Source organism: Papio anubis, chromosome 1, assembly GCF_008728515.1.
Source record: "Papio anubis isolate 15944 chromosome 1, Panubis1.0, whole genome shotgun sequence".
Classification (NCBI taxonomy): domain Eukaryota; kingdom Metazoa; phylum Chordata; class Mammalia; order Primates; family Cercopithecidae; genus Papio; species Papio anubis.
The window spans coordinates 158,790,204-158,813,612 of NC_044976.1; the positions used below are offsets into that span (position 1 = coordinate 158,790,204).

Sequence of the window (23,409 nt, forward strand, 5' to 3'; positions counted from 1 at the left end):
ACATTTAATAAGGCTATAGTTTTTTTGGTTTTGTTTGTTTGTTTTTGAGATGGAGTCTTGCTTCATCACTCAGGCTGGAGTGCAGTGGCGCAATCTCGGCTCACTGCCACCTTTACCTTCAGGGTTCAAGCGATTCTCCTGCCTCTGCCTCCTGAGTAGCAAAAGCTACAGGCACCTGCCACCATGCATGGCTATTGTTTTTATTTTCAGTAGAGACAGGGTTTCACTATGTTGCCCAAGCAGGTCTGGAATTCCTGATCAAGTGATCTGCTGACCTCAGCCTCCCAAAGTGTTGGGATTACAGGTATGAGACTCTGAACCCGGCCTAGTGAGGTGATAGTTGCAAGATTCCTCTGATGGATCTGGGAAAAATAAGTTGAAAAATCTCAAAAGCATTTACCATTTCAGATGTCATTAAGAACATTTCTTATTCATGAGGGAAGGTCAAAATATCAACAATGACAAGAGTTTGGAAGAAATTGATTCTAACTTTCATGAATGACTTTGAAGGTTTCAAGACTTCAATGGAGGAAGTACCTGCAGAGGTGGTACTTCTGGTTCAAGAAAACTAGAATTAGAAGTAAAGCCTGAAGATAAGACTGAATTGCTGCTATCTCATGATAAAACTTGAACAGGTAAGGAGTTACTTCTTATGGATGATTATCGGGGGAACCAGCCCCCAATATTTCAACATAGGTTCTTTCTATTTTCCATAAGTGTCGACTGGCTGAGAAATAAAGAGAAAGAGTACAAACAGAGGAATTTTACACCTAGGCCTCCAGGGTAAAATATCGGTAGAACCGTGATGCCCACCTGAGCCTTAAAGTCAGCAAGTTTTATTAAGGATTTCGAAAGGGGAGGGGGTGCAAGAACAGTGAGTAGGTCACAAGATCACATGCTCAAAGGGCAAAAAGGAGAACCAAGATTACATGCTTCTGAGGAAACAGGACAAGGGCAAATTCAGAACTACTGATGAGGGTCTATGTTCAGCTGTGCATATATTGTCTTGATAAACATCTTAAACAAAAGAAAACAGGGTTTAAGAGCAGGGAACCAGTCTGACCTCAAATTTACCAGGCTGGGTTTTTTTCCCCCATCCTAATAAGCCTCAGGGTACTGCAGGAGACCAGGGCGTATCTCAGTCCTTATCTCAACCACATAAGACAGACACTCCCAGAGCAGCCATTTATAGACCTGCCCCCAGGAATGCATTCCTTACCCAGGGTATTAATTATTAATATTTCTTGCTAGGAAAAGAATTTAGTGATATCTTCCCTACTTCCACGTCTGTTTATAGGCTCTCCGCAAGAAGAAAAATATGGCTCTATTTTGCCTGACTCCGCAGGCAGTCAGACCTTATGGTTGTCTTCCCTTGTTCCCTGAAAATCATTGTTATTTTCTTCTTTTTCAAGATGCACTGATTCCATATTGTTCAAACACACATGTTTTACAATCAATTTGTACAGCTAACACAATAGTTACAATCAATTTGTACAGCTAACACAATAGTGGTCCTGAGGTGATGTACATTCTCAGCTTATGAAGATAACAGGATTAAGAGATAAAAGACAGGCATAAGAAATTATAAGAGCATTATTTTGGGGAACTGATACATGTCCATATTAAAATGAAATATCCAAAACTTATTTTCAGAGATTGACGTATAGATGGGTGTAAGAAATTACAAAAGTATTATTTGGGAACTGATAAATGTCCATATTAAAATGAAATCTTCACAATTTATGTTCCTCTGCCACGGCCCCAGCCACTCCCTCCATTCGGGGTCTCTGACTTCCCACAACAGATGATCAAAGAAGCGGGGTTCTTGAAATGGAATCCACTGCTAGTGAAGATGTTATGAACATGGAAATGACAACAAAAGATTTAGAACATTATATAAACTTAATTGATGAAGCAGCAGCAGGATGTGAGAGGACTGACTCCAATTTTGAAAGAAGTTCTACTGTGGGTAAAATGCTATCCAACAGTGTCACCCACCACAGAGAAATCTTTTGGGAAAGGAAAAGTCAATCAATGTGGCAAACTTGATTGCTATGAAGGAAGGAAGCCAATAAATAAATCACTGGTAATTTATTTATAGGAGAATTGTACAGCAATGTTCTTCATTAGAGGAAGGGAGATGAGATCCAGTGCTTGAGCAGAGGGAGTGATTTTAAATTAACTAATGGTAGCAGGTGGAGAAGGCAGAGTATATGGGTGCTAAAGCTGGTGGCTAGGTAGATACGGTGGAGGGAGTCTGTAGAAGTTCTCTTCTGATTGCTTTAATTTCTCAGTTAAAAAAAGAGGTAAAGTTATCAATTGAGAGTGAGGATGGAGAAAAGGTATTGGAGGCTTAGAGGACAGAGAAGGTGGGAAATTGTCTATGAGAATATGAGACAGAATGGATTAGGGAGGCATTACAGACAACATTAAGGGCCTACTCAAGGCTCTTGATTTTGAACTCAACATGACGCCAATCAGCATGGTTGTGTGTTTCCCCCAGCCATGGTGAGCTAAATAGGTGAAGACTCAGAATAGAGAAGATTGACCATTGGATTTAAACTTTGCTGTGGATTTTCCAATCTTATACAATTAATTGAGAAGCAAAGAAGTTAGAAATATATGCAAGGCAATGACTATAGGGATGGACCACTGAGTTAAATCTGTGTAAGCATGGAAGAAAAGATATCAGGGAGGTGAGGTGTGGTAGGAGATGCAAGCAGTTCAATGTCTGGGTCAGTACTCGGTGTCAGTGATATCAAGACATGAGGAGCCCTGATGACCTCTCATGCTTATCAGAAACCTTGTCCCAGTACCTGAGGAGATCTGCCCACTGAAAACAATCCAGCCACTGCAGATATTGCTAAAGGCAAAACAAAACCAACAAAAATCTAACAAAGTATCCCCAACTTCCATAGGAACCTTGTTCAATGTCACTGGCATTTTCTAGAGTGACCATGTGGTTTGTAAATATCATTGACCTTAAGAATGAGGATTTGAAGGCAGAGTGAATAAAAAAACATAGCTCTGCCTCTTGAGCAAGTTATTTTGACCCCTCTGGGCATTTTTTTTCTCATCTCTAATATAGGAATAAAAATATCTCCTACTCATGAGGTTGTGAAAATTAAATGATTTAATTAATGAAACACAGTTAAAACAGTAGCAGGCATGTACTAAGGGCTTGTTTTTATTAGCTAATACCATCAGTATCATCATCTTATAAAGGGTTAACTCCTAATTCTTCGCAAGAATGCCGTCTAGCCACTGCGTACATCTGCCAGCTCATTGCTACTGGCCATCCTACACTCTACTCACTTCCTGGAATACAATTTCCCTTTATTCTTTGACGAATTTCAAGGCTCAAAGAGGCATGGAGAACTTGGACTTGATTCAGACCATGTCCTTAGCAAAGACTGATCAAGGCACAGCACCACTCACAATGAGGGGCAGTGGGCAGGAAAACAAAGATTAAAGAAACAATTAGAAAAAAGAAAGAAAGGAACAATCATTCTCAGTTATTTCCAGGGCTCTTTCTGTGCCCATGGAAGGTACTAATTCCCTCCAGATATTGGCTTCTCACCCCAGCCTCTACCATGGCAGGAAAGGTGTGCAAGAAGTATAGCAGATGCTGAAAAATAGATGCTGAAACTTGGGCTGTTTTAAACAACAAAGAGTGGCAAAGAACAGAGCAAAAGCAAAAATAAAATGAGACCACCAAGAAGTGTTTGATTTTGCTTCCCTAGTTCCACTCTACCCTCGCCCTGCATATACTTTCTTCCCAGCCTCCCTGCATTCCATTGTTCCAGGGTCCTCTTTTCAACTGTAGTTCTCAATCAGGAGCAATTTTCCCCCCAGGGGACATTCAGCAATGTCTGGAGATATTTTTGGTTGTCACAACTAGAGGATACTATCGACATCTAGTGCAATAGCTGGGGATGCCGCTGTGAAAGGAGAATAAATCTCAGGACCCCAAAATCACTAAGCCAAAAGGAAAAGTCAAGCTGGGAACTGTGTCAATCAGACAAAACTGCCTCCCTCTCTTTTTTTGTTTGTTTGTTTTTTGAGACAGAGTTTTCCCTCTTGTTGCCCAGGCTGGAGTGCAGTGGCACGATCTCAGCTCACTGCAACATCTGCCCTCTACGTTTAAGCAATTCTTCTGCTTCTGCCTCCCGGGTAGTTGGGATTACAGGTCCCCGCCACCAAGCCCAGCTAATTTTTGTATTTTCAGTAGAGACAGAGTTTCACCATGTTGGCCAGGCTGGTCTCGAACTCCTGACCTCAGGCAATCCACCTGCCTCGGCCTCCCTAAGTGCTGGGATTATAGGCATGAGCCACCGCGCCCAGCCCTGCCTCCCATTTTATTCCTAAATAAGATAGCTACAAAGATTTTTGCTTTTTTTTTTTTTTGAAATGAAAGGCCTCACATATTTATTACTGAACCCAGCCAACCAACGCATTCATAATAGATTCAGAGAGGAAAATACGTCGAACTCTCCAGAGAGTGGTGACATTTTCAGTTTGATATGGTAATGTGATCGTGACCTTCAGACAACACAAATATATGTGCCATCTCATGTGCAATTCTTTATAGACCCAGCTTGGTTCTTCTCCAATGTCTCCTTTTGGAGTTGTACCTTATTTTATTTCCATTTTTCATCTGAATCCACTGGGGAATGGGACGATTTTGCTTTTGTTTCTTGGCCAGGAATCGCTTAATCCTGAAAGTCCTGTGAGAAGACATGGCGAGAACTGGAAGCAAGAACACAGCACGATGGCAGAGAAAGGAAAAGAGAGCAGATTTTTGTTTTTTAAAGCTATATTCCTTCCTCACCATTTGCCCGCAAGGAAATTCCTTGTGGGCCTCAGGATCTTTACCCTAAAACAGTTCTGTTGAATTTCACCTTGGCAATGTAAATTGATAGCTTCTCTTCAAAGATGCGGGACAAAGAACTCAAAGTCGTCCTGCTCACCTGAGACAAATGCGTATCTGATATATCCCTCTGACTTCTTGTTTATGTAAAAATGCAGATTCACCGAGCCAAGCTAAGGCATAAGTGATCATTCCTCTACCCCCACCTCACATGTAAATTGCATATTCAGTGAAAGGCAGATCGAAGACTCAAAATAATGCAAACATTTGTCTCTTATCTACCTATGACTTGGAAGCCCCTGCTTCAAGTTGTCCTGCCTTTCTGGACCAAACCAAAGTACGTCTTACATGTATTGATTGATGTCTTATGTCTCCCTAAAACGTATAAACCCAAGCTGTGCTCTGACCACCTTGGAACACGTAGTCAGGACCTCCTGAGGCTGTGTCACAGGTGCATCCCTAACCTTGGCAAAACAAACTTTCTGAGTTGATTGAGACCTGTCTTGGATACTTTTGGTTCATACTGCTAAGCAAACTATGATGGGCAGAACAGCCCTTGACAACAAAGAATTGACCAGTCTAAAATGTGAATAGCGCCAAGGTTGAGAAACCCTGCTCTGTGATAAATCAGCAATAGCTTCCGTGACAGAGTGAGACCACATTTAAACAGTTGTCCTAAAAGCAGAGAGTGTCAAAATGATGCAAGAAGAGAACAGATTCTTCAAACAGCAGATGGGTCAAAAGAAATTCTTTCCACCACAAAAGGCAAAACCACTAGTTCAACGAATAAGTCATGGTACATAAAACGTGTCTGGAAAAATATTTATAAGGGAAAATTCATGAATGTAAAGTCTTTACATTTAGATTTGTGTTTGGTCAATATAAGCACTTGGGATTTATAGTGTAAAAATAATCTGAATCCTTGAAAGGATTATACCTATATTTTATAAATCTATGGACTTCTCTCTCTGACTCCCTCCAACCAAGATTTTACCTCTACCACTCAACCAAACTTGTTATTGTCACGATTTCTAATAACTTCCTGGTTGCACAATTTGAGATTTGTCACTGTATAAAGCCATGAGATTGGCAAGGACCAAGCCCTGGATCCTTTCAACATCAAGAGGTAGAGCAGATGAAGGGGGACCAAGAAAAGAGAGTGGGAAAGGGTAGATACAGAGGTAGGAGGCAAACCAATGGAGTGTACTGTAAAGACAGTGCTTCAAAAGTAGGTAATAATCAGCTGGATCAAAGGCTGCTGATCGGTCAGGTTCAATAAGGCATGATCACAGATCATTGGAGATTAAAAAAAAATTATCAACAAAAGCATTATAACGAAAAACAGCCCCAGCCGGGCACGGTGGCTCACGCCTGTAATTCCAGCACTTTGGGAGGCCAAGGCAGGCAGATCACCTGAGGTCAGGAGCTAGAGACCAGCCTGACCAGCATGGAGAAACCCCATCTCTACTAAAAATACAAAATTAGCTGGGCGTGGTGGTGCATGCCTGTAATCCCAGCCACCCAGAAGGCTGAGGCAGGAGAATTGCTTGAACCCTGGAGGTGGAGGTTGCAGTGAGCACCACTGCACTCCAGCCTGGGCAACAAGAGCGAAACTCAGTAGAAAGACAGAAAGGAAAGAAAGAAAGAAAAAAAAAGGAAGGAAGGAAGGAGAACGGAAGAGAGGAAGGAAGGGAAGGAAGGGAAGGAAGGGAAGGAAGGGAAGGAAGGGAAGGAAGGGAAGGAGGGGAGGAGGGGAAGGAGGGGAGGAGGGGAGGGAGGAAGGAAGGGAGGAAGGGGAGAGAAAGAGAAAAACAGCCCCACCTCCCTTTTCCCTAGTTCTGTTCCCTAAACATAACTATAAGGCTTTCTACTATTTCTTCTAGTGTTGCATCCATCTTTCTAAATAATATACTTACACTGCCATTTTAAAATGTTTGTTTTATAGACAATTCCTTGTCATGTTAGGACATGTCTTTTTATCCAACTCAACAAATATGCATTTATCTTTCTTCTATTCTTTCTTTCTTTCTTTTTTCTTTTTCTTTCTTTTCGAGACAGAGTCTCACTTTGTCACCCAGGCTGGAGGCAGTGGCACAATCTCAGCTCATTGCAATCTCCACCTCCTGGGTTCAAGCGATTCTCGTGCCTCAGCCTCCCGAGTAGCTGGGATTACAGGTGCCCACCACTACGCCTGGCTAATTTTTGTATTTTTAGTAGAGACGGGGTTTTACCATGTTGGCCAGGCTGGTCTCGAACTCCTGGCCTCAGGTGATCCACCCGCCTTGGCCTCCCAAAGTGTTGAGATTACAGGTGTAAGCCACCTCACCCAGCCCCATTCTTTCAATATAGTTAAATTAATGCTTACATTATGATGCTTTTGTAAAACATTCACTGCTGAACAAGTAGTTGTGAGACAATTCTCCAAAGCATTTGTACATCTCAGACTATCTTTTCCAGGATTTTTGGGCAGCAAACAGCCTTAGAAGCTAGAGGTAGTGTCTTCCTTTGGCAGAGGGCAGGTTTGTTTATTAAGACAGTGACTCCCTCTGGGAGAGATTTAGAAGCATGGTTCTCCAGCCATATTAAGGGATAGTAAGATCTCCCCACTTCTCCCTCCCCAGATATTTCTTTGCTAACCAGAAAAATAAAGATAATGTCTCCCTGTGGGGCAAAGATTGGGCAGGCTTGCTAGCGGTCCCCTTATAAGACTGGGGGTTTCCTAAGCTTAGCATTTCTCAGCCGTGAGACAGATCCACTGTGTGCTCAGCATCCACCCAGTCCCACTCAACATTGCTACAGTTCACCAAGTTCCCTCTTGGAACTTTCGGGGAAAGGGGAACTGTTAAGCCCATGCTGCCTGCTGTGTCATGGGTACTCAAGGGCCCACTGTTTCCTGACCGACTGGATTTATGGAGATGTGGCAAGTCGGCCTAGAAGCTTCACTGTGCTTGGGAATTGTTTGACCTCTTGATTAAACAGTAGCGCTCTGTGATTATAGTTTGTGTGTAATTTTTTTCCTAGAACAAATAATTGCCTTTTTTATTATTTGCATTATCCTAGCCACATCGGTAAACAGACCAAGTTTGCAACCCTCATGGAGCTTACATACTAAAGCAGGAGAGAGATAATGAAGATAAACAAGTGTGAAGCAGAAGAACTGCAGGGTTTCGAGTGAAGGGTTTGGCATGATCTGGCTGAAGTTATAAAAGTAATACTCTGCCTACTATGCAGAGACTAGATTATAGAGGAACAAGGATGGAAACAGGGCCAATGAGGACGCTTCTGCAGGAATCCAGGCAAGAAAAGATGGTGGTTTAGACCAGCGTGGTGGCAATGGAAGCGGTGAAAACAGCCAAATGTTTAATATATTTTGAAGACAAAACCGAAAGGATTTTCTGAAAATTGGTTGTAAGCATTGAGAAAAGGAGTAAGGATAACTGCAAAGTTTTTGTCCAAACTACTGGAAGGATGGAGTTGCCGTCCACTGAAATGGGAAGACTTCTTTATATGTCATTTAAGGATATTTGATAATTTTCTCATGAGAGTCCTGTACCTCCTTTGTTATTTTTATTTCCTAGGTACTTTGTATTTTCTGTTGATATTAGCATACTAAACTATTACTGTATATTTAATAATTATGGTGAAATGGACTTCATTCTATTTTAGCTTCATCTTATATCCAGCAATTTTCTTCAAGTTTCTTATTGTTTATAACTAAATGTCAGCAATTTTCTTCAAGTTTCTTATTGTTTATAACTAAATGTTGTGCCAAAACTTAAGTATAAATCTAACAAAATATATACATAATGTGTATGTTGGAAAGTATTAAATACTAATGAAAGAAATTTTAAAAGACCTAAAGAAATGGAGACATTCTATTCATGGATTTGAAAACTTAACATAATAAAGATCTCATTCTCTTCCATATTGATGTATAGATTTAACACAATTCCAACTGAAATCCCAGCAGAATTCTTTTGGAGGTATAGACAAGCTAATCTCAATTTATATGGAAAGGCAAAGAACCAGAATAGTTAAAACAATGTTGGAAAAGAAGAATAAAGTTGGAGGAATCACACTATCTGATTTCAGGACTTACTATAAAGCTGCAGGAATCAAGACAGTATGATATTCATGAGGGGACAGACACATAGTTCAATATAACAGAATACAGAAATCATAAATAGACCCACAAAAACATACCAACTGATTTTTGAGGAAGGTGCAAAAGCAGCTCAATGGAGAAAGGATAGTCTTTTCTACAAAAGAAGCTGGAACAAAACAACATCTGTATACAAAAATAAACAAACCATAACCTAAACCTTATACTTCATGCAAAATAAAATTCAAAATAGATTATGGATAGAAATGTAAACCACAAAGCTATAAAACTTTTAGAAGAAAATATAGGATAAAATCTTTGTAACTTGGGGTTAGGCAAAGTGTTCTCAGATATGACACCCAAAAGCATGCTGCATTTAAAGAATTGATAAATTGGATCAGCCTGGCCAACATAGTGAAACCCTGTCTCCACTAAAAATACAAGAATTAGCTGGGCATGGTGGAGCACGCCTGTACTCCCAGCTACTCAGGAGGCTGAGGAAAGAGAATCACTTGAATACGGGAGTTGGAGGTTGCAGTGAGCCGAGATTGTGCCACTGCACTCCAGCTTGGGCAACAGAGCGAGACTTCATCTTAAAGAAAAAAAAAAAATTGATAAATTGGAATTCAACAAAATTTAAAATCTTCTCAGTGCAAAAGACACTTTAAGACAATGGAAAGACAAGCCACAGGCTGAAATAAAGTATTCGCAATATCCAACAAGGAGTTTTGTACTCAGAATATATAAAGAACTCTCAGCCGGGCGCGGTGGTTCATCCCTGTAATCCTGGCACTTTGGGAGGCCGAAATGGGCAGATCACTTCAGGTCAAGGGTTCGAGACCAGCCTGGCCAGCATGGTGAAACCCCAACTCTACTAAAAATTCAAAAATTAGCTGGGCAAGGTGGCAGGTGCCTGTAATTCCAGCTTCTTGGGGAGCTGAGGCCAGAGAATCACTTGAACCCTGGAGGCAGAGGTTGCAGTGAGCCGAGACCGTGCCATTGCACTCCAGCCTGGGTGACGAGCGAAACTCTGTCTCAAGAAAAAAAAAAAAAAAAGAACTCTCACAACTCAAGTGGAAGAAAACAATCCAATTAAAAATGGACAAAATACTTGAATAGACACTTCACCAAAGATAATATAGAGATGGTAAATAAGAACATGTTTATTATCATCAACCATTAGAGAAATGCAAATTAAAATCATAATGAGGACCGCATGGTGGCTCACGTCTGTAATCCCAACACTCTAGGAGGCCAAGGCGGGAGGATCACTTGAGCCCAGGAGTTCAAAACCAGCCTGGGCAATAAAGTGAAAGCTCATATCTACAAAAAAATGTTTTAAAAATTAGCCAGGAGGCCGGGCGCGGTGGCTCAAGCCTGTAATCCCAGCACTTTGGGAGGCCGAGACGGGCGGATCACGAGGTCAGGAGATCGAGACCATCCTGGCGAACACGGTGAAACCCCGTCTCTACTAAAAAATACAAAAAAACTAGCTGGGCGAGGTGGCGGGCGCCTGTAGTCCCAGCTACTCCGGCGGCTGAGGCAGGAGAATGGCGTAAACCCGGGAGGCGGAGCTTGCAGTGAGCTGAGATCCGGCCACTGTACTCCAGCCTGGGCGACAGAGCCAGACTCCATCTCAAAAAAAAAAAAAAAAAAAAATTAGCCAGGAGTGGTGGCACATGCCTGCGGTCTCAGCTACTCAGGAAGGCTCAGGTAGGAGAATCGCTGGAGCCGGGGAGGTTGAGGCTGCAGTGAGCTGTGATCATACCATTGCACTCCAGCCTCGGTGACAGAGGAGACTCTATCTCAAAAAAGCAAAAAAAGTAAAATCACAATGAGATACCTCTTCATGCCTGTTAGAATGGCCAAAATCAAAAGTGCTGACAATACCAAGTGCTAATGAAAATGCCAGAGCAATTGGAATTCTCATCCGTTGCTAGTGGGAATGCAAAATGGTAAAATCACCTTGGAAAACAGTTTGGCAGCTTTTTATAAAGTTAAATATACACCTTCCATGTGATCCAGAAATCACACTTGTGGATATTTCAGAGAAATCAAAACTAGGTTCACATGGAAATCTGCACAGGAATGTTTAAACCAGTTTCAATCATCCACCAAAAATTGGAAATAACTCAGATGCCCTTCAGCTGATGAATGGATAAACAAACTATGATACATCCATACAACGGAATACTACTAGCAATAAAAAGAACGAACCATAAATACGCATGATAACTTGGATGAATCTCAAACTATGCTGAGTGAAAGAAATCCACTCAAAAGCTTACATACTGTATAGACTTCATTTATGTGACATTCATGAAGAGGGAAAAGTGCATTGACAGGGAACACATCAGCGATAACCAGGAGTTAAAGGTAAGGGGAGGATGTGGCCATAAAGGGATAGCATATGGGAGTTTTGCGGGGTGATCAAACTAGTCTATATCCTGATTATAGCGGTGACACAAATCTACATATGTTCTAGAATTCATAGAACTGTATGCTCAAGAGTCTATTTTAATGTATGACAATTACAAATTTAAAATGAGACAGCTGGGGCCAGGCGCGGTGACTCACGCCTGTAATTCCAGCACTTTGGGAGGCCAAGGCAGGTGGATCACGAGGTCAGGAGTTCAAGACCAGCCTGGCCAAGATGGTGAAACTAAAAATACAAAAAGTAGCCGGGTGCTGTGGCGGGCGCCATGGCAGGCGCCTATAATCCCAGGTACTCGGGAGGCTGAGGCGGGAGAATTGCTTGAACCTGGGAGGCAGAGCTTGCAGTGAGCTGAGATCACGCCACTGCACTCCAGCCTGTGTGACAGAGTGAGATTCCATCTCAAAAAAAAAGAAAAAAAAGAGACAACTGGAACTTTGAATACTGACTAGCTATCTGATGAAACTAAGTAATTGTTGTTAATTATTTTACATGTGATAATGGCATTATGGTTATTTTTAAGTCCTTATCTTTTAAAGATACACACTAAAATATTTAAGGACAAAGTTATATAAAGTATGGGATTTGCTTAAAAATAATACTGGAGGAAGGAACGGACTGGGGAAGAAATGAAAGAAACCTGACCATGATTTAGTAATTGTTGAAGAGGGTAATGGATACATGGGACTTTATTATACTGTTCTGTCTACTTTTGTATATGTTTGATAGTTTCCATACTAAAAAGTTCAGCCAGGCACAGTGGCTTACACCTGTAATCCCAGCACTTTGGGAGGCCGAGGCAGGCGGATCACGAGGTCAGGAGTTTGAGACCAGCCTGGCCAACATGGTGAAACCCCGTCTCTACTAAAAGTACAAAAATTAGCTGGGCATGGTGGCGCGTGCCTATAATCCCAGCTACTCAAGAGGCTGAGGCAGGAGACTCCCTTGAACCTGGGAGGCAGAGGTTGCAGTGACCCGAGATCACGCCACTGCACTCTAGCCTAGGTGACAGAGCGAGACTCCGACTCAAAAAAAAAAAAAAAAAGTTCAAAAAGGGGTGTGGGGTTGTTAGTTTTCAGCATCAAGCTGCCTGGTATGTAGTCTGAGTTTGCCATTTAGTAGGCGATCTTGGGCAAGTTACTTATTTGTCCTAAACTTCAATTTCCCCCCACTCCATAAAATGAGACTACTAATGATAATATCTATCTCACAGTTGTTGTCAGGATTAAATGGATGTTGTCAGAATATGTGAAAAGCAAGTTACCCAGTTCTTGCTATATTGCGCATGTTCAATAAATGTTACTTTTTTTTGTCATTATTACATCTCCTGGTCTGATTCCTCCATGCCATCTCCTCTGTATGAGCAAGTCTTCTTCCAGGCTTCTTTCTGGACATCTTATCTAAAAAGGGCCACTGTGTTTTACATCCTAATTCAGAATTATAAAACCCAGATTTGAAATTCTACTTCCCCCTCACACTATAGTATATTATATTCTTTTTTTTTTTTTTTTTTTGGAAACAGGGTCTTGCTCTATTGCCCAGGCTGGAGTGCAGTGGCACAATCATGCCTCGCTGCAGCGTTGATCTCCCAGGCTCAAGTGATCCCCCCACCTCAGCCTCCTTGGTATCTAGGACTACAGGCCAGTGCCATCGCACTTGGCTAATTTTTGTGTTTTTGTAAAGACAGGATTTTGCCATGTTGCCCAGGCTGGTCTCAAACTCCTGGGCTCAAGTGACCCATCCGCCCCAGCCTCCCAAAGTGATAGAATTACAGGTGTGAACCCAGTCTCTTCTATTCTTTATTGTATACCCAGTAGGAAATCCTAAACTTAAAAGACTGGGTTAAATAAAAATTCAGAAATGTCTATCTTTTCCTCCAAACAAGGAGTAATGAAAGATTACTGTGAGTCATGGTGGAGTGGAATTCTCCACAGACTCTGAGACAGGAAGACCTGCAGATCATCTGGCCCCATCTCTATCCTACTCAAGGCAGCAGCCCCTTCCCACCACTCCTGCAGCATTCATTTTCAGGAACAAAGGAGCTTTCCCACAATTACTGAGTCTGACGCTTAGTTTCCAGGATAAGCCCGTACCCAACCATTCTGTCCTGTGGTTCCCAGTGATACACTCAAACTTGTTAGAATGTGTCACTTTGGGGTTCAGAAAATGCAATCACTGAGAGAAGCCCGAGTAGTAGTTATGCTCTCCTTTGGTTCCATAGCTCCCCCTCTTGCCACATCTATCCACTAGAGGTAGGAAGGCCTAGAACCTCTTTAGCCAGAGCAGGGCAGTAGCAAGGATCAGTAGTGTGGCTTCTTAACCAAGCCAGCAGTGGGGGTGTCAGAAGCACCGAAACATAATCGCTTCATTCTCTCAGAACAGAAAAGAGGAAGGGTCTCTTCCTTCCCCTTTTCAACTGTCTCTGCATGGATTGGCACGTCACCATGCGCTGGTGCACTCACTTCCCTCAAGTCAGTGTGCAGGCTGCTTCAAAAATTCAGAGGAACGTGTACTGGGGTCTTAGGAACATTTTCAGCCAGTGCAGAGGAAAAGGAAAACTAAGTATCTCTTGAATCATTCACAGAGTTCACCAAATACAACTGAAAACTGAGGGCTCCAATGTCCCTGCTACCCTGATGGTATTAGTTTAAGATGTTGACATTGACATCTGCAGAGATCTCATCCATCACTGTACATCAAAAAGCAAATGTCATTCTAGTTGAGAAACTCATGTATGAGAAAGAATGGTCATCTTAGGAAATCTGTAGCTCCAGCGGCTCCTGATGTCTTTTCCTGCCGCCTCCTGTCCCATGCTTGTGCCTCAGACAGAGCTCATTCCTAAAACCCTAGCTGACCCTCTGTGCTGTCTTTTAAGTTATAATAGTAACTGCCATCTGTTGAATATTTTGCTTTATGACAGGCACTACATTAAGCACGTTAGCATATGTCAATTGAAGCCTCATACTAAGGCTATGAGCTAGATACTATCTGTCTGTAGATAATATATATCCATCTGTAGATGAAGAAACTAAGGTTGAGTAAGCTATCTAAGGTCACAGAGCCAATAAGTGCTAGAGGCAAGATTCTTATTCTGTACACTCTGCCTCAAAAGTCAATTTCTTTGACCCTAAGGGCACAAGAACCCAAATCAGGATGTGAAGCTTGGACTTTGAAGCCAAAGGAAGCTCCTGAATGATCCTGATAGGCTGACAGCTTGGCGCTGTAAACAAAATCAGTCTTTTGTCAAAAGGTACCAGGAAATGAAGTTGCCATGCCACTGTTCACTCCTGTAAGAGACTCCTCCGGGCTGTTCCATTCTCTTGCTGCAATTCAACCGGTTGAAAAACTAAGGTGGCTACACAGCGATTAACTTCAGGCCCTTCTGCTCTACTTTGAGCCTGTCTCCGGTTCATCGTTAACACTCTCCGCTCAGCACCCGCAGACTCAAGAGATTTCCAATCCCCCAATTTAGCGTGGTTCTACCTTAGGCAGAACTCCCATCCTGTTCGGATATAAGCGGGTCGAAGTGGCAGGGACCACTTCGCTGGGAAGAAAGACTGGAGCTGCGGTCTTAAAAGATCTTGGGCCGAGCGCGATGGCTCACGCCTGTAATCCCAACACGTTGGGAGGCCGAAGGGGGTAGATTATTTGAGGCCTGGAGCTCGAGACCAACCTGACCAACACGGTGAAGCTCGGTTTGTACTAAAATTAAAAAAAAAATAAAAAATAAAAAATTAGCCGGGTGGCGGTAGCGGTGGCTCAAGCCTGTAATCCCAGCACTTTGGGAGGCGAGATGGGGCGGGATCACGCGAGGTCAGGAGATGAGACCATGCTTTGGCTAACACGGTGAAACCCGTCTCTACTAAAAATACAAAAAATTGGCGAGGCGAGGAATTCAAGCGGGCGCCTGTGGTCCCAGCTACTCCGGGAGGCTGACCCGGAGAATGGCGTGAACCCAGGAGGCGGAGCTTGCAGTGAGCTGAGATCCAGCCACTGCCTCCAGCCTGGGCGACAGAGCGAGACTCCGTCAAAATTAGCCGGGCGTGGAGGCGCATGCCAGTAGTTCCAGATACTCGGGAGGCTGAGGCAGGAGAAACACTTGAACCTGGGAGGCGGAGGTTGCAGTAACCGAGATCGCGCCACTGCACTCCAGCCTGGGCGACAGAGCGAAAAAAATAAAAAATTAAAAAATCTTGAATGAGCACCGGAGACCTAATTACCGAGTAGCGGAATTCCCTTTCCGGGTGGGGGCACAGAGAGGACCAGCCCCGCCTCTGCCGGGCCCCGCCTCCAACAGGCCCAGCCGCCGGCGCCTCCTGCTAGGCCCCGCCCCGGACAGACACCCCCCGCCAGGCCCCGCCTCCTGCCCCCCCGGCGCCGCGAGGTCCCGCCTCCTGCCCGGCCCAGCCTCAGGCCTGCCCGGCCCTCCGACCCGCCCCGCGGCGCACTGTCTGCTTGTCGGGTGGTGGAGGAAAAGGTGCTCCGTCATGGGGATCCAGCCGGTAAGACCCTCGTTCAGTATCCTCCACTGGGGGACCCCTCCCCATCTGGTTCTGGCCACTCAGCTCCGGACCAGGGGCTGTCGCCGTCGACCCCGCCCCGCAGGGCTCTGGGCCCACCGCGGATGCTGGGGTCCCGGTCCCGCACATCCGGGCTCGGGACCCTGTCAGGTTACCCCTCTGCCCTTGGCATGCCTCCGCGCTGGAGCTCGGGATCGCCACCCCTGGGACGGTCAGCACCCAAGCCCCGGGCTCTTTCCCAGCCTGGCGGTTACGCTGCCTCCTCTACCCACAGAGCCCAGTCCTGCTGGCCTCCCTGGGGGTGGGGCTGGTCACTCTGCTCGGCCTGGCTGTGGGCTCCTACTTGGTTCGGAGGTCCCGCCGGCCTCAGGTCACTCTCCTGGACCCCAATGAAAAGTACCTGCTACGACTGCTAGACAAGACGGTAAGTTGGGGAAGAAAGGGGCAGGGTGGAGGAGGGGACCAGAGTGCTTCTGGCATGGAGGGTACAGCACCCATGGTGGTTGGGATGTCCAAGGGACGTGGCAGCGCCAGGCGCGCTTGGTGAAACACTTGTGTCCTCCACCCTCCAGACTGTGAGCCACAACACCAAGAGGTTCCGCTTTGCCCTGCCCACCGCCCACCACACTCTGGGGCTGCCTGTGGGTAAGGAAAGTGTGGAATGGGCTCCTTTCCCTGGTATCCTCAGAAGGTGACTCCCCTCCTGGGGTCTCATGAAACAGGCTGCTTCAACCGGTTTACTCCACACACCATTCCCCTTCCCCCACTTGGCTCTGCATCCTCCAAGCTGTGAGGTGCCACTGGGCCCCTCTAGGGTGTGGCTTCCGTGGCCCCCAACCAGCTTTAACACTCAACAGTCTTGCCTCTTCCCCGCAGGATTTGCTAATTACTCCATCTGAGCAAGCACTACTAACTTTTTCCCATTGCCCAGACCCTTTTGACTCATCTGTCAAGGTCCTGGCAGTAACTGGCAGGAAACGCTGGAAATAAGCATTTCCTCAACTGGGGGCTTATGAGAGATCCAACTGAGGGTTCAACGGGGTGAATCTTCCCTGCCTGGTAACTCCTTGGAACCACAGCAGGAAGCAAGACATCTTGTCCTCTCAAATCTCTTTGAGTATTTTGAGGGATGCAGCACATCACAGACAGCCCTTATGTAGTTCTCTGCACGGTCCCCAGGCAAACATATCTACCTCTCCACCCGAATTGATGGCAGCCTGGTCATCAGACCGTACACTCCTGTCACCAGTGATGAGGATCAAGGCTACGTAGATCTTGTCATCAAGGTAAGGGGCTAGGAAGGGACCCTGGGGCTGCTTACCCATTCTTTCTGGGATTTGTAGAAATTTCTAAGATGTGCCTGATAGCCGGAAATGGTATATACGTTGTGGATATGAAAAAAGTGTGAGCTACTCGGGATACTGAGGCAGGAGACTCGCTTGAACCCAGGAGGCGGAGGTTTCAGTGAGCCGAGATTGCGCCACTGCACTCCAGCCTGGGCAACAAGAGCGAAACTCTGACTCAAAAAAAAAAAAGAAAGTATGTAGATGGGGAAAAGATAGCACATATCTGATCCCTGCCCCAGCCTCAGGGAGGTTTAGTCAACATGGGGCTCAGAAACCATTGACATTCCAAATAAGGTATTTTTCTCTCTGTCTTGTAAGGTCTACCTGAAGGGTGTGCACCCCAAATTTCCTGAGGGAGGGAAGATGTCTCAGTACCTAGATAGCCTGAAGATTGGGGATGTGGTGGAGTTTCGGGGGCCAAGCGGGTTGCTCACTTATACTGGAAAAGGTAATGACCTGTTTTCTCCTTGAACCTGTCTCCCACTTTATCAGTTCCCATAGTCCTCTTGGCACAATATGGCTGTGTGTACACATGTGTGTGCACGTGTGTAAGGGCCGGGGACGCCTTTCCTTCTAAACATAGCACTGATACGACAGAAAGGCATGTTTCTCAGCCCCATTTGCCACAGGAAGCAGTTCCTCCTCCACTTGAATTCCCTAGCCATGGCAGCTGTGGAGATTACTAAAGCAAACATGTGCCCCTCTTCCCCTCCTTCAAAAATTTGCCCCCCGGGGTGAGCTGTGGAGAGAGCCAGAGATAGCTTTCAGCCCTTCCCATGGGAACAGCTGGGTGCATTAGCAAGTCCCTGGAGCTGCTGTGTGTCACTTCAGAAAATAGATTCACACCTGGCTTCGTGCCTGTCTCCTTCACCAGGGAGTGACACTTTGCCAGAAGCAGTTGATAATGCTGTGTGGCCCTGAACTGACTCACAGATAGCCCTGGCCCCATTGTCCCTCAAGTATATTATTGTCAGGGCTGGCTCAAGTCAAACTTCCACCCAAGCTCCAGGATCAGATGTCATAGCAGCTGCTCAACTGGCCTCGGGCATATTTTCAACTCTGCATTTGTTTTCTAAGTTCGCTGTATTGACTTTATTCTTCCACTGCTCTCTTCACTTGACTTCTCAGGGCATTTTAACATTCAGCCCAACAAGAAATCTCCACCAGAACCCCGAGTGGCGAAGAAACTGGGAATGATTGCCGGCGGGACAGGTGCATTACACTGAGGGCCTTTCTCTCCCACTATTGTTGCCTGTTGCCATGCAAATTCCTAGGTGACCCTCTGAAGACTGGTAATCATAGCCAAGCTGTTCATCAGGGGATTTCCAGCAATGCTTAGAGCTCCCTAGCATATGAAAAACAAAATCATAACCAGGTAGAAACCAAAAAAATTTTAACTGATGGAATTAGAGAAACAAATTAAATGGGTTTTCCTCATATTATGGATCTAATAGTTTTTAGGTGAGAGAAGAGAGAAGCAGCTAGGAATGACTAGCTAGGAAGAAAGAAAATTAACATTGGACACTACCATGTATTAGACACTGTGTAGTCTAATACACTACTATATATTAGACACATAAATTAGACACATATATATGTATCTATGAAGTAGGTACTAGCCTTTCCCTTTTACAGAGAGACAATGGAGGTCCAGAGAGGCTAAATGATTTCCACAGGGTTATTTCGCTTGTAATGGCCTAGAGCAAAATTAGTATCTGGCTCTACCTAATGCCTAAGTACATGCACTTAACCTCTGCAAATACAGTGTTCTAGAACCCTCATCTTTGAATCTGGAGGTACTTGTAGTCATCCATGACATTGAAGTCCTAGCCTCCAAAGGACTTTCATTAAGAGTCTTAGATTGGTTCCTAAGAAAGATTTCTACAATATGAACTCATATGAATTTGAAGGGTGCCTGGAAATGCAGATGTTGGAGAATATGCAGGAGGAGTTTAGAGGATGAGAATGCTAAAGGAAAATGGAGCGCAGTGGTGAATGAGCAGAATGAAGATGAAAGGGCTGGTCAGCTAAGGACCCAGGACAGGGCAGAGTGTGGCCAGTACATTTCATTGTGGGGTATCTTCATGCAGGAATCACCCCAATGCTACAGCTGATCCGGGCCATCCTCAAAGTCCCTGAAGATCCAACCCAGTGCTTTCTGCTTTTTGCCAACCAGGTTGGTTTGCTTTCCTCCACCCTAAGACTTCAAAGTTGCTGTGTGGGTAGGGCTAAGAGACACGGTATGGATGGGCAGAACTGGCCCAGTGCCCTGTTTTAGCTTCTGCCCAAGGTCCCTCTGTAAGGTACAGGTTCCTCTTTCAATAAGGAGGAGAAAGGACAGAGCACTGAATCACATTCCTTCACTGGCCCCCAAGGAAAGAAGAAAACTTTTAAGGCATCTAGTCTGGAGCACAGAAACTTAGATCTTCTTGATTAAATATTCATCTTTATTCCTTCATAATATGTAGATAAAGGCTGTTCCCCTCTTCTCCTTATCCTAACTCCCTAAAAGCACTGCAAGTCTTGCTTATTTCCTAGAACTTTGCATTCCCTTAACATTCTTTTTCTTAGTTGAAAAGTTGTTATAGCAGAAAACTTTTTATGTGGGCCTGAGAAGACTCCTAAAGACTTTCCTTCCCCTTTGCATTTCAGACAGAAAAGGATATCATCTTGCGAGAGGACTTGGAGGAACTGCAGGCCCGCTATCCCAATCGCTTTAAGCTCTGGTTCACTCTGGATCATCCCCCAAAAGGTATCCTTCCCATTTCTGGACATCCCACTAACCCCTCATCATCAAAATCAAAGCCTTGCCCCTTTGTGAGTTCTGGCTTTGGTCAAATCAACCTTGCCTCACACTGCCAACTCAGAAGTCTGAGTGCACAGACACAGGGATCTCCTGGTCCCTTTTCTTTGGGTTCCTGTTTACCAGGTGGGTGACAGGGATGGCTGTGCTGCTAAGGCTTAGCCTGAGGCAGGCTTAGTATACCCATTCCCAGCTGCTACTACTACTTGACACTTTCTCCATAGCTTTTCAGGGCCCTCGCCAGTTTCATGGCACCACACCCGCTTGCCAGCATGTATCTGGAGTATTAAGTACTTTCTTCTCCCCAAACTTCAGATTGGGCCTACAGCAAGGGCTTTGTGACTGCCGACATGATCCGGGAACACCTGCCTGCTCCAGGGGATGATGTGCTGGTGCTGCTTTGTGGGCCACCCCCAATGGTGCAGCTGGCCTGCCATCCCAACTTGGACAAACTGGGCTACTCGCAAAAGATGCGATTCACCTACTGAGCATCCTCCAGCTTCCCTGGTGCTGTTTGCTGCCATTGTTCCCCATCAGTACTCAAGCACTATACGCCCTAGATTCCTTTCCTGAGAGTTTCAGCTATTTTCGTTCCATCTAGAGCTGAAATCTGGATAGTACCTGCAGGAACAATATTCCTGTAGCCATGGAAGAGGGCCAAGGCTGAGTCATTCCTTGGAAGGCCTCCTAAATCTCCCCGTGGCAACAGGTCCAGGAGAGGCCCATGGAGCAGTCTCTTCCATGGAGTAAGAAAAAAGGGAGCATGTATGCTTGGTCCAAGATTGGCTAGTTCCTTGATAGCATCTTAGTCTCACCTTCTTTGTGTCTGTGATGAAAGGAACAGTCTGTGCAATGAGTTTTACTTAACCTTCACTATTTAACCTATGGGCAAATCTGTACATGTGAGTATAAGTTGAGCATACTTCCAGAGGTATCTTATGGAGATGGCAAGAAAGGAGGAAATGGTTTCTTCAGATCTCAAAGGAGTCTGAAATATCACATTTCTGTGTCTGTCTCTCTCAGCCCCTGCCCAGGCTAGAGGGAAACAGCTACTGATAATCGAAAACTGCTGTTTGTGGCAGGAACGCCTGGCTGTGCAAATAAATGGGGCTGAGGCCCCTGTGTGATATTGAAAGGGTTGTTGTGTCTGGGGTCCTTGTTTCCAAATCCCCGAGGACCTAGGGAGGAAGGGTTTGCCAGCATGGAACTCTCCCAGGTGTTCCAAAGAACCTTTGAGAAGTTGTACCATGTGCTGAAATATTAGCTGCCAGCAGACTCAGTGATCATCTCAGCAGCTGTCTCAGCAGAGGCAGAGCTCTGCTTCTCCCTGGAGGCTCTCAAGGTGGGGGAAGGAGAACACACATTAGAGGGGACATTTTTGAGCCCACTTACTTTCTCCTCACAGTGTTCCCTTGATATGCTACTCTTCCCCTTCCTCCTTCTCTTGGCCCATCCTTCACCATATTTATCCTTCAGGGAACCTGGCACACAAATCAAAGTGTTGCCTTTCTGTTTGGAAGAGGAGCCTTCTTTAAAAAGTAACCTGACATCACCAGCCCTGGCCAGACTTGTTGATGCCCGGATAGAGTTGGCCTCCCCCAGGCCCATCTGTCCTGAGCGCCCTTCTCCTCTGCTATGAGAGCATGACCCAATCTACTCCCTTTCCCAGGGTAGGACTAGGGCAGCCTCTCTAGATTCTTCTTTGTTACTTTCATTGCAACAAAACAATGTGGTGGGCTCAGAATGAAGGTCAACATTGCTTTTCTGCTTTTCAGCAACTGTTTATTGCTGTTTCTGGGGCTTCTGAGAGAAAGGTTTGTAGGACCCTCAGAATTCACCCCTCATTAGGGCAGAGCCTTCACTAAATTCTGTTGATGGTGTGCCATCCAACATTTCTTGATCAGCTAATATGTGTATGCACTGTGCTCTGTAACACAGTCTCAGCCACCTCACCTCCAGGAAGGAAAATCTTGCTTAGGAATGTTGGGCTCAGACAGTGAAGCAGGCTGGTAAAGAGAATTTCTCACGTGGAAGATCACCATTCCTTGTCTTGCATGGGTTTTTGCCTCATCCACTCAACATACAAACGTTTATTAAGGATCTGTCATGTGCTAGGCCCTGAGGATACAAGTGTGACCAAGACTGGTCTTAGACTCCCAAAAAACTCACAGTCTAAGATAGACAAGTGACAAATAATTATAACACAGTGTGACTAATACCATAGCAGAGGTACACACAAAGTGGGAAGAGGTTGAGAAAGATTCAGAAAGGGAGGAAGGGGGGAAAGAGAGTTAACATTTTTGACAGCCTGGGCAACATAGTGAGACCCTATCTCTACAAAAATAAAAAATTAACTGGGCATGGTGGCACGAATCTGCAGCCCAGCTACTTGGGAGGCTGAGGTGAGAGGATCCCATGAAGCCCAGGAGTTCAAGGCTGCAGTGAGCTATGATCTCATGATCGCACCACTGTACTCCAGCCTAGGTGACAGAGTGAGAGCCTGTCCCTAAAAATACAAAAATATTTTGAGCCATGTACCAGGTACTGTGCTAAGTACTCGATCTACATCACATAATTTAATCCTTATGATAATCATGTGACTTGAAGATAAATACTTTGCCAAATGTCATACAGCTGGTAAGTGGCTGGCAGAGCCTAAATGTAAATTTAGGATTGTCTGAGGCCAAACTCAAACCTAGAAGTGGGCATTGTAATCTGCTGGCATCTTGCAGCAGACAATGAGAAGGGCAGTCCAACAGAAGGATCAGCATGTGCAACAGCCTGGAGGAATGAAAGAGAAGTTCACTTTAAAGAACTAGTTCACCAAGGCCCAACATGCCAGAGGGAAAATGGAGGATGAGGCCTTAGAGGTTACAGCCAGCTCACAAAGGGCCTTGAAACACTATGCTGAAGAAACCTGGACTCAATCCTTTGGACAGTGGGAAGTTTCTGAGGGTTTTATACAACGGGCAACACGGTAATAGCTAACATTTAGAAAGCACTTACCATTGACCAGGCCTCATCATAAGAACCTGCATGAATTATCTCACTCAATCCTGACAAAGACCCAATGAAATAGTATTATTTTATTTCCATTTTTCAGATGAGGTAATTATCATTTGGAGGGATTTAGTAATGTGCTCAAGATTATAGACTGGCCTGGGACAGAAGCATGGCTCTGTGTGACTCCAGAGCCCATGCTTTTAACCAGGACCAAGAGCCACGTCCCTGAGGCACCTATATCAGATTACAATGAGTCACTTTCTCTGCCTCTAGAACGGCACTAGTTGCACAGTGAGCTATGATCTGATGATTGCACCGCTGCACTCCAGCC

General features: G+C 44.9%; 2 protein-coding genes across 4 annotated transcripts; one reads left to right on the forward strand and one right to left on the reverse strand.

The window, feature by feature from the left end:
• Positions 1 to 4,393: 4,393 nt before the first annotated feature.
• LOC108584558 (60S ribosomal protein L39-like) lies at positions 4,394 to 5,227 on the reverse strand. The gene has a single exon (XM_017955346.3). It carries the CDS (start codon positions 4,832 to 4,834, stop codon positions 4,586 to 4,588), a length of 249 nt encoding a protein of 82 aa, XP_017810835.3. The 5' UTR covers positions 4,835 to 5,227; the 3' UTR covers positions 4,394 to 4,585.
• A 10,566-nt stretch (positions 5,228 to 15,793) lies between these two features.
• On the forward strand, positions 15,794 to 21,210 carry LOC101004259 (NADH-cytochrome b5 reductase 1). 3 transcript variants are annotated; one of them, XM_031656945.1, is made up of 9 exons: positions 15,794 to 15,908; positions 16,201 to 16,350; positions 16,499 to 16,571; positions 17,106 to 17,212; positions 17,591 to 17,720; positions 18,401 to 18,484; positions 19,363 to 19,448; positions 19,925 to 20,024; positions 20,300 to 21,210. In XM_031656945.1, exons 1-9 carry the CDS (start codon positions 15,894 to 15,896, stop codon positions 20,458 to 20,460), a joined length of 906 nt encoding a protein of 301 aa, XP_031512805.1. In that variant the 5' UTR covers positions 15,794 to 15,893; the 3' UTR covers positions 20,461 to 21,210. The 3 variants fall into 3 exon arrangements, with proteins under 3 accessions (XP_031512805.1, XP_009187970.2, XP_003893333.1); XM_003893284.4 differs by having other exon boundaries at positions 15,795 to 15,908; positions 20,391 to 21,210; XM_009189706.4 differs by lacking the exon at positions 20,300 to 21,210 and having other exon boundaries at positions 19,925 to 20,255.
• The last annotated feature ends 2,199 nt before the right edge of the window (positions 21,211 to 23,409 follow it).

Coding starts and splice junctions, on each gene's coding strand:
- LOC108584558 (XM_017955346.3), bottom strand. CDS start 4,834: ATGGTGAGGAAGGAATATAGCTTTAAAAAACAAAAATCTGCTCTCTTT.
- LOC101004259 (XM_009189706.4), top strand. Junction 17,721..18,400: donor GCTCACTTATACTGGAAAAG/GTAATGACCTGT, acceptor TTGACTTCTCAG/GGCATTTTAACATTCAGCCC. Junction 18,485..19,362: donor AATGATTGCCGGCGGGACAG/GTGCATTACACT, acceptor ATCTTCATGCAG/GAATCACCCCAATGCTACAG.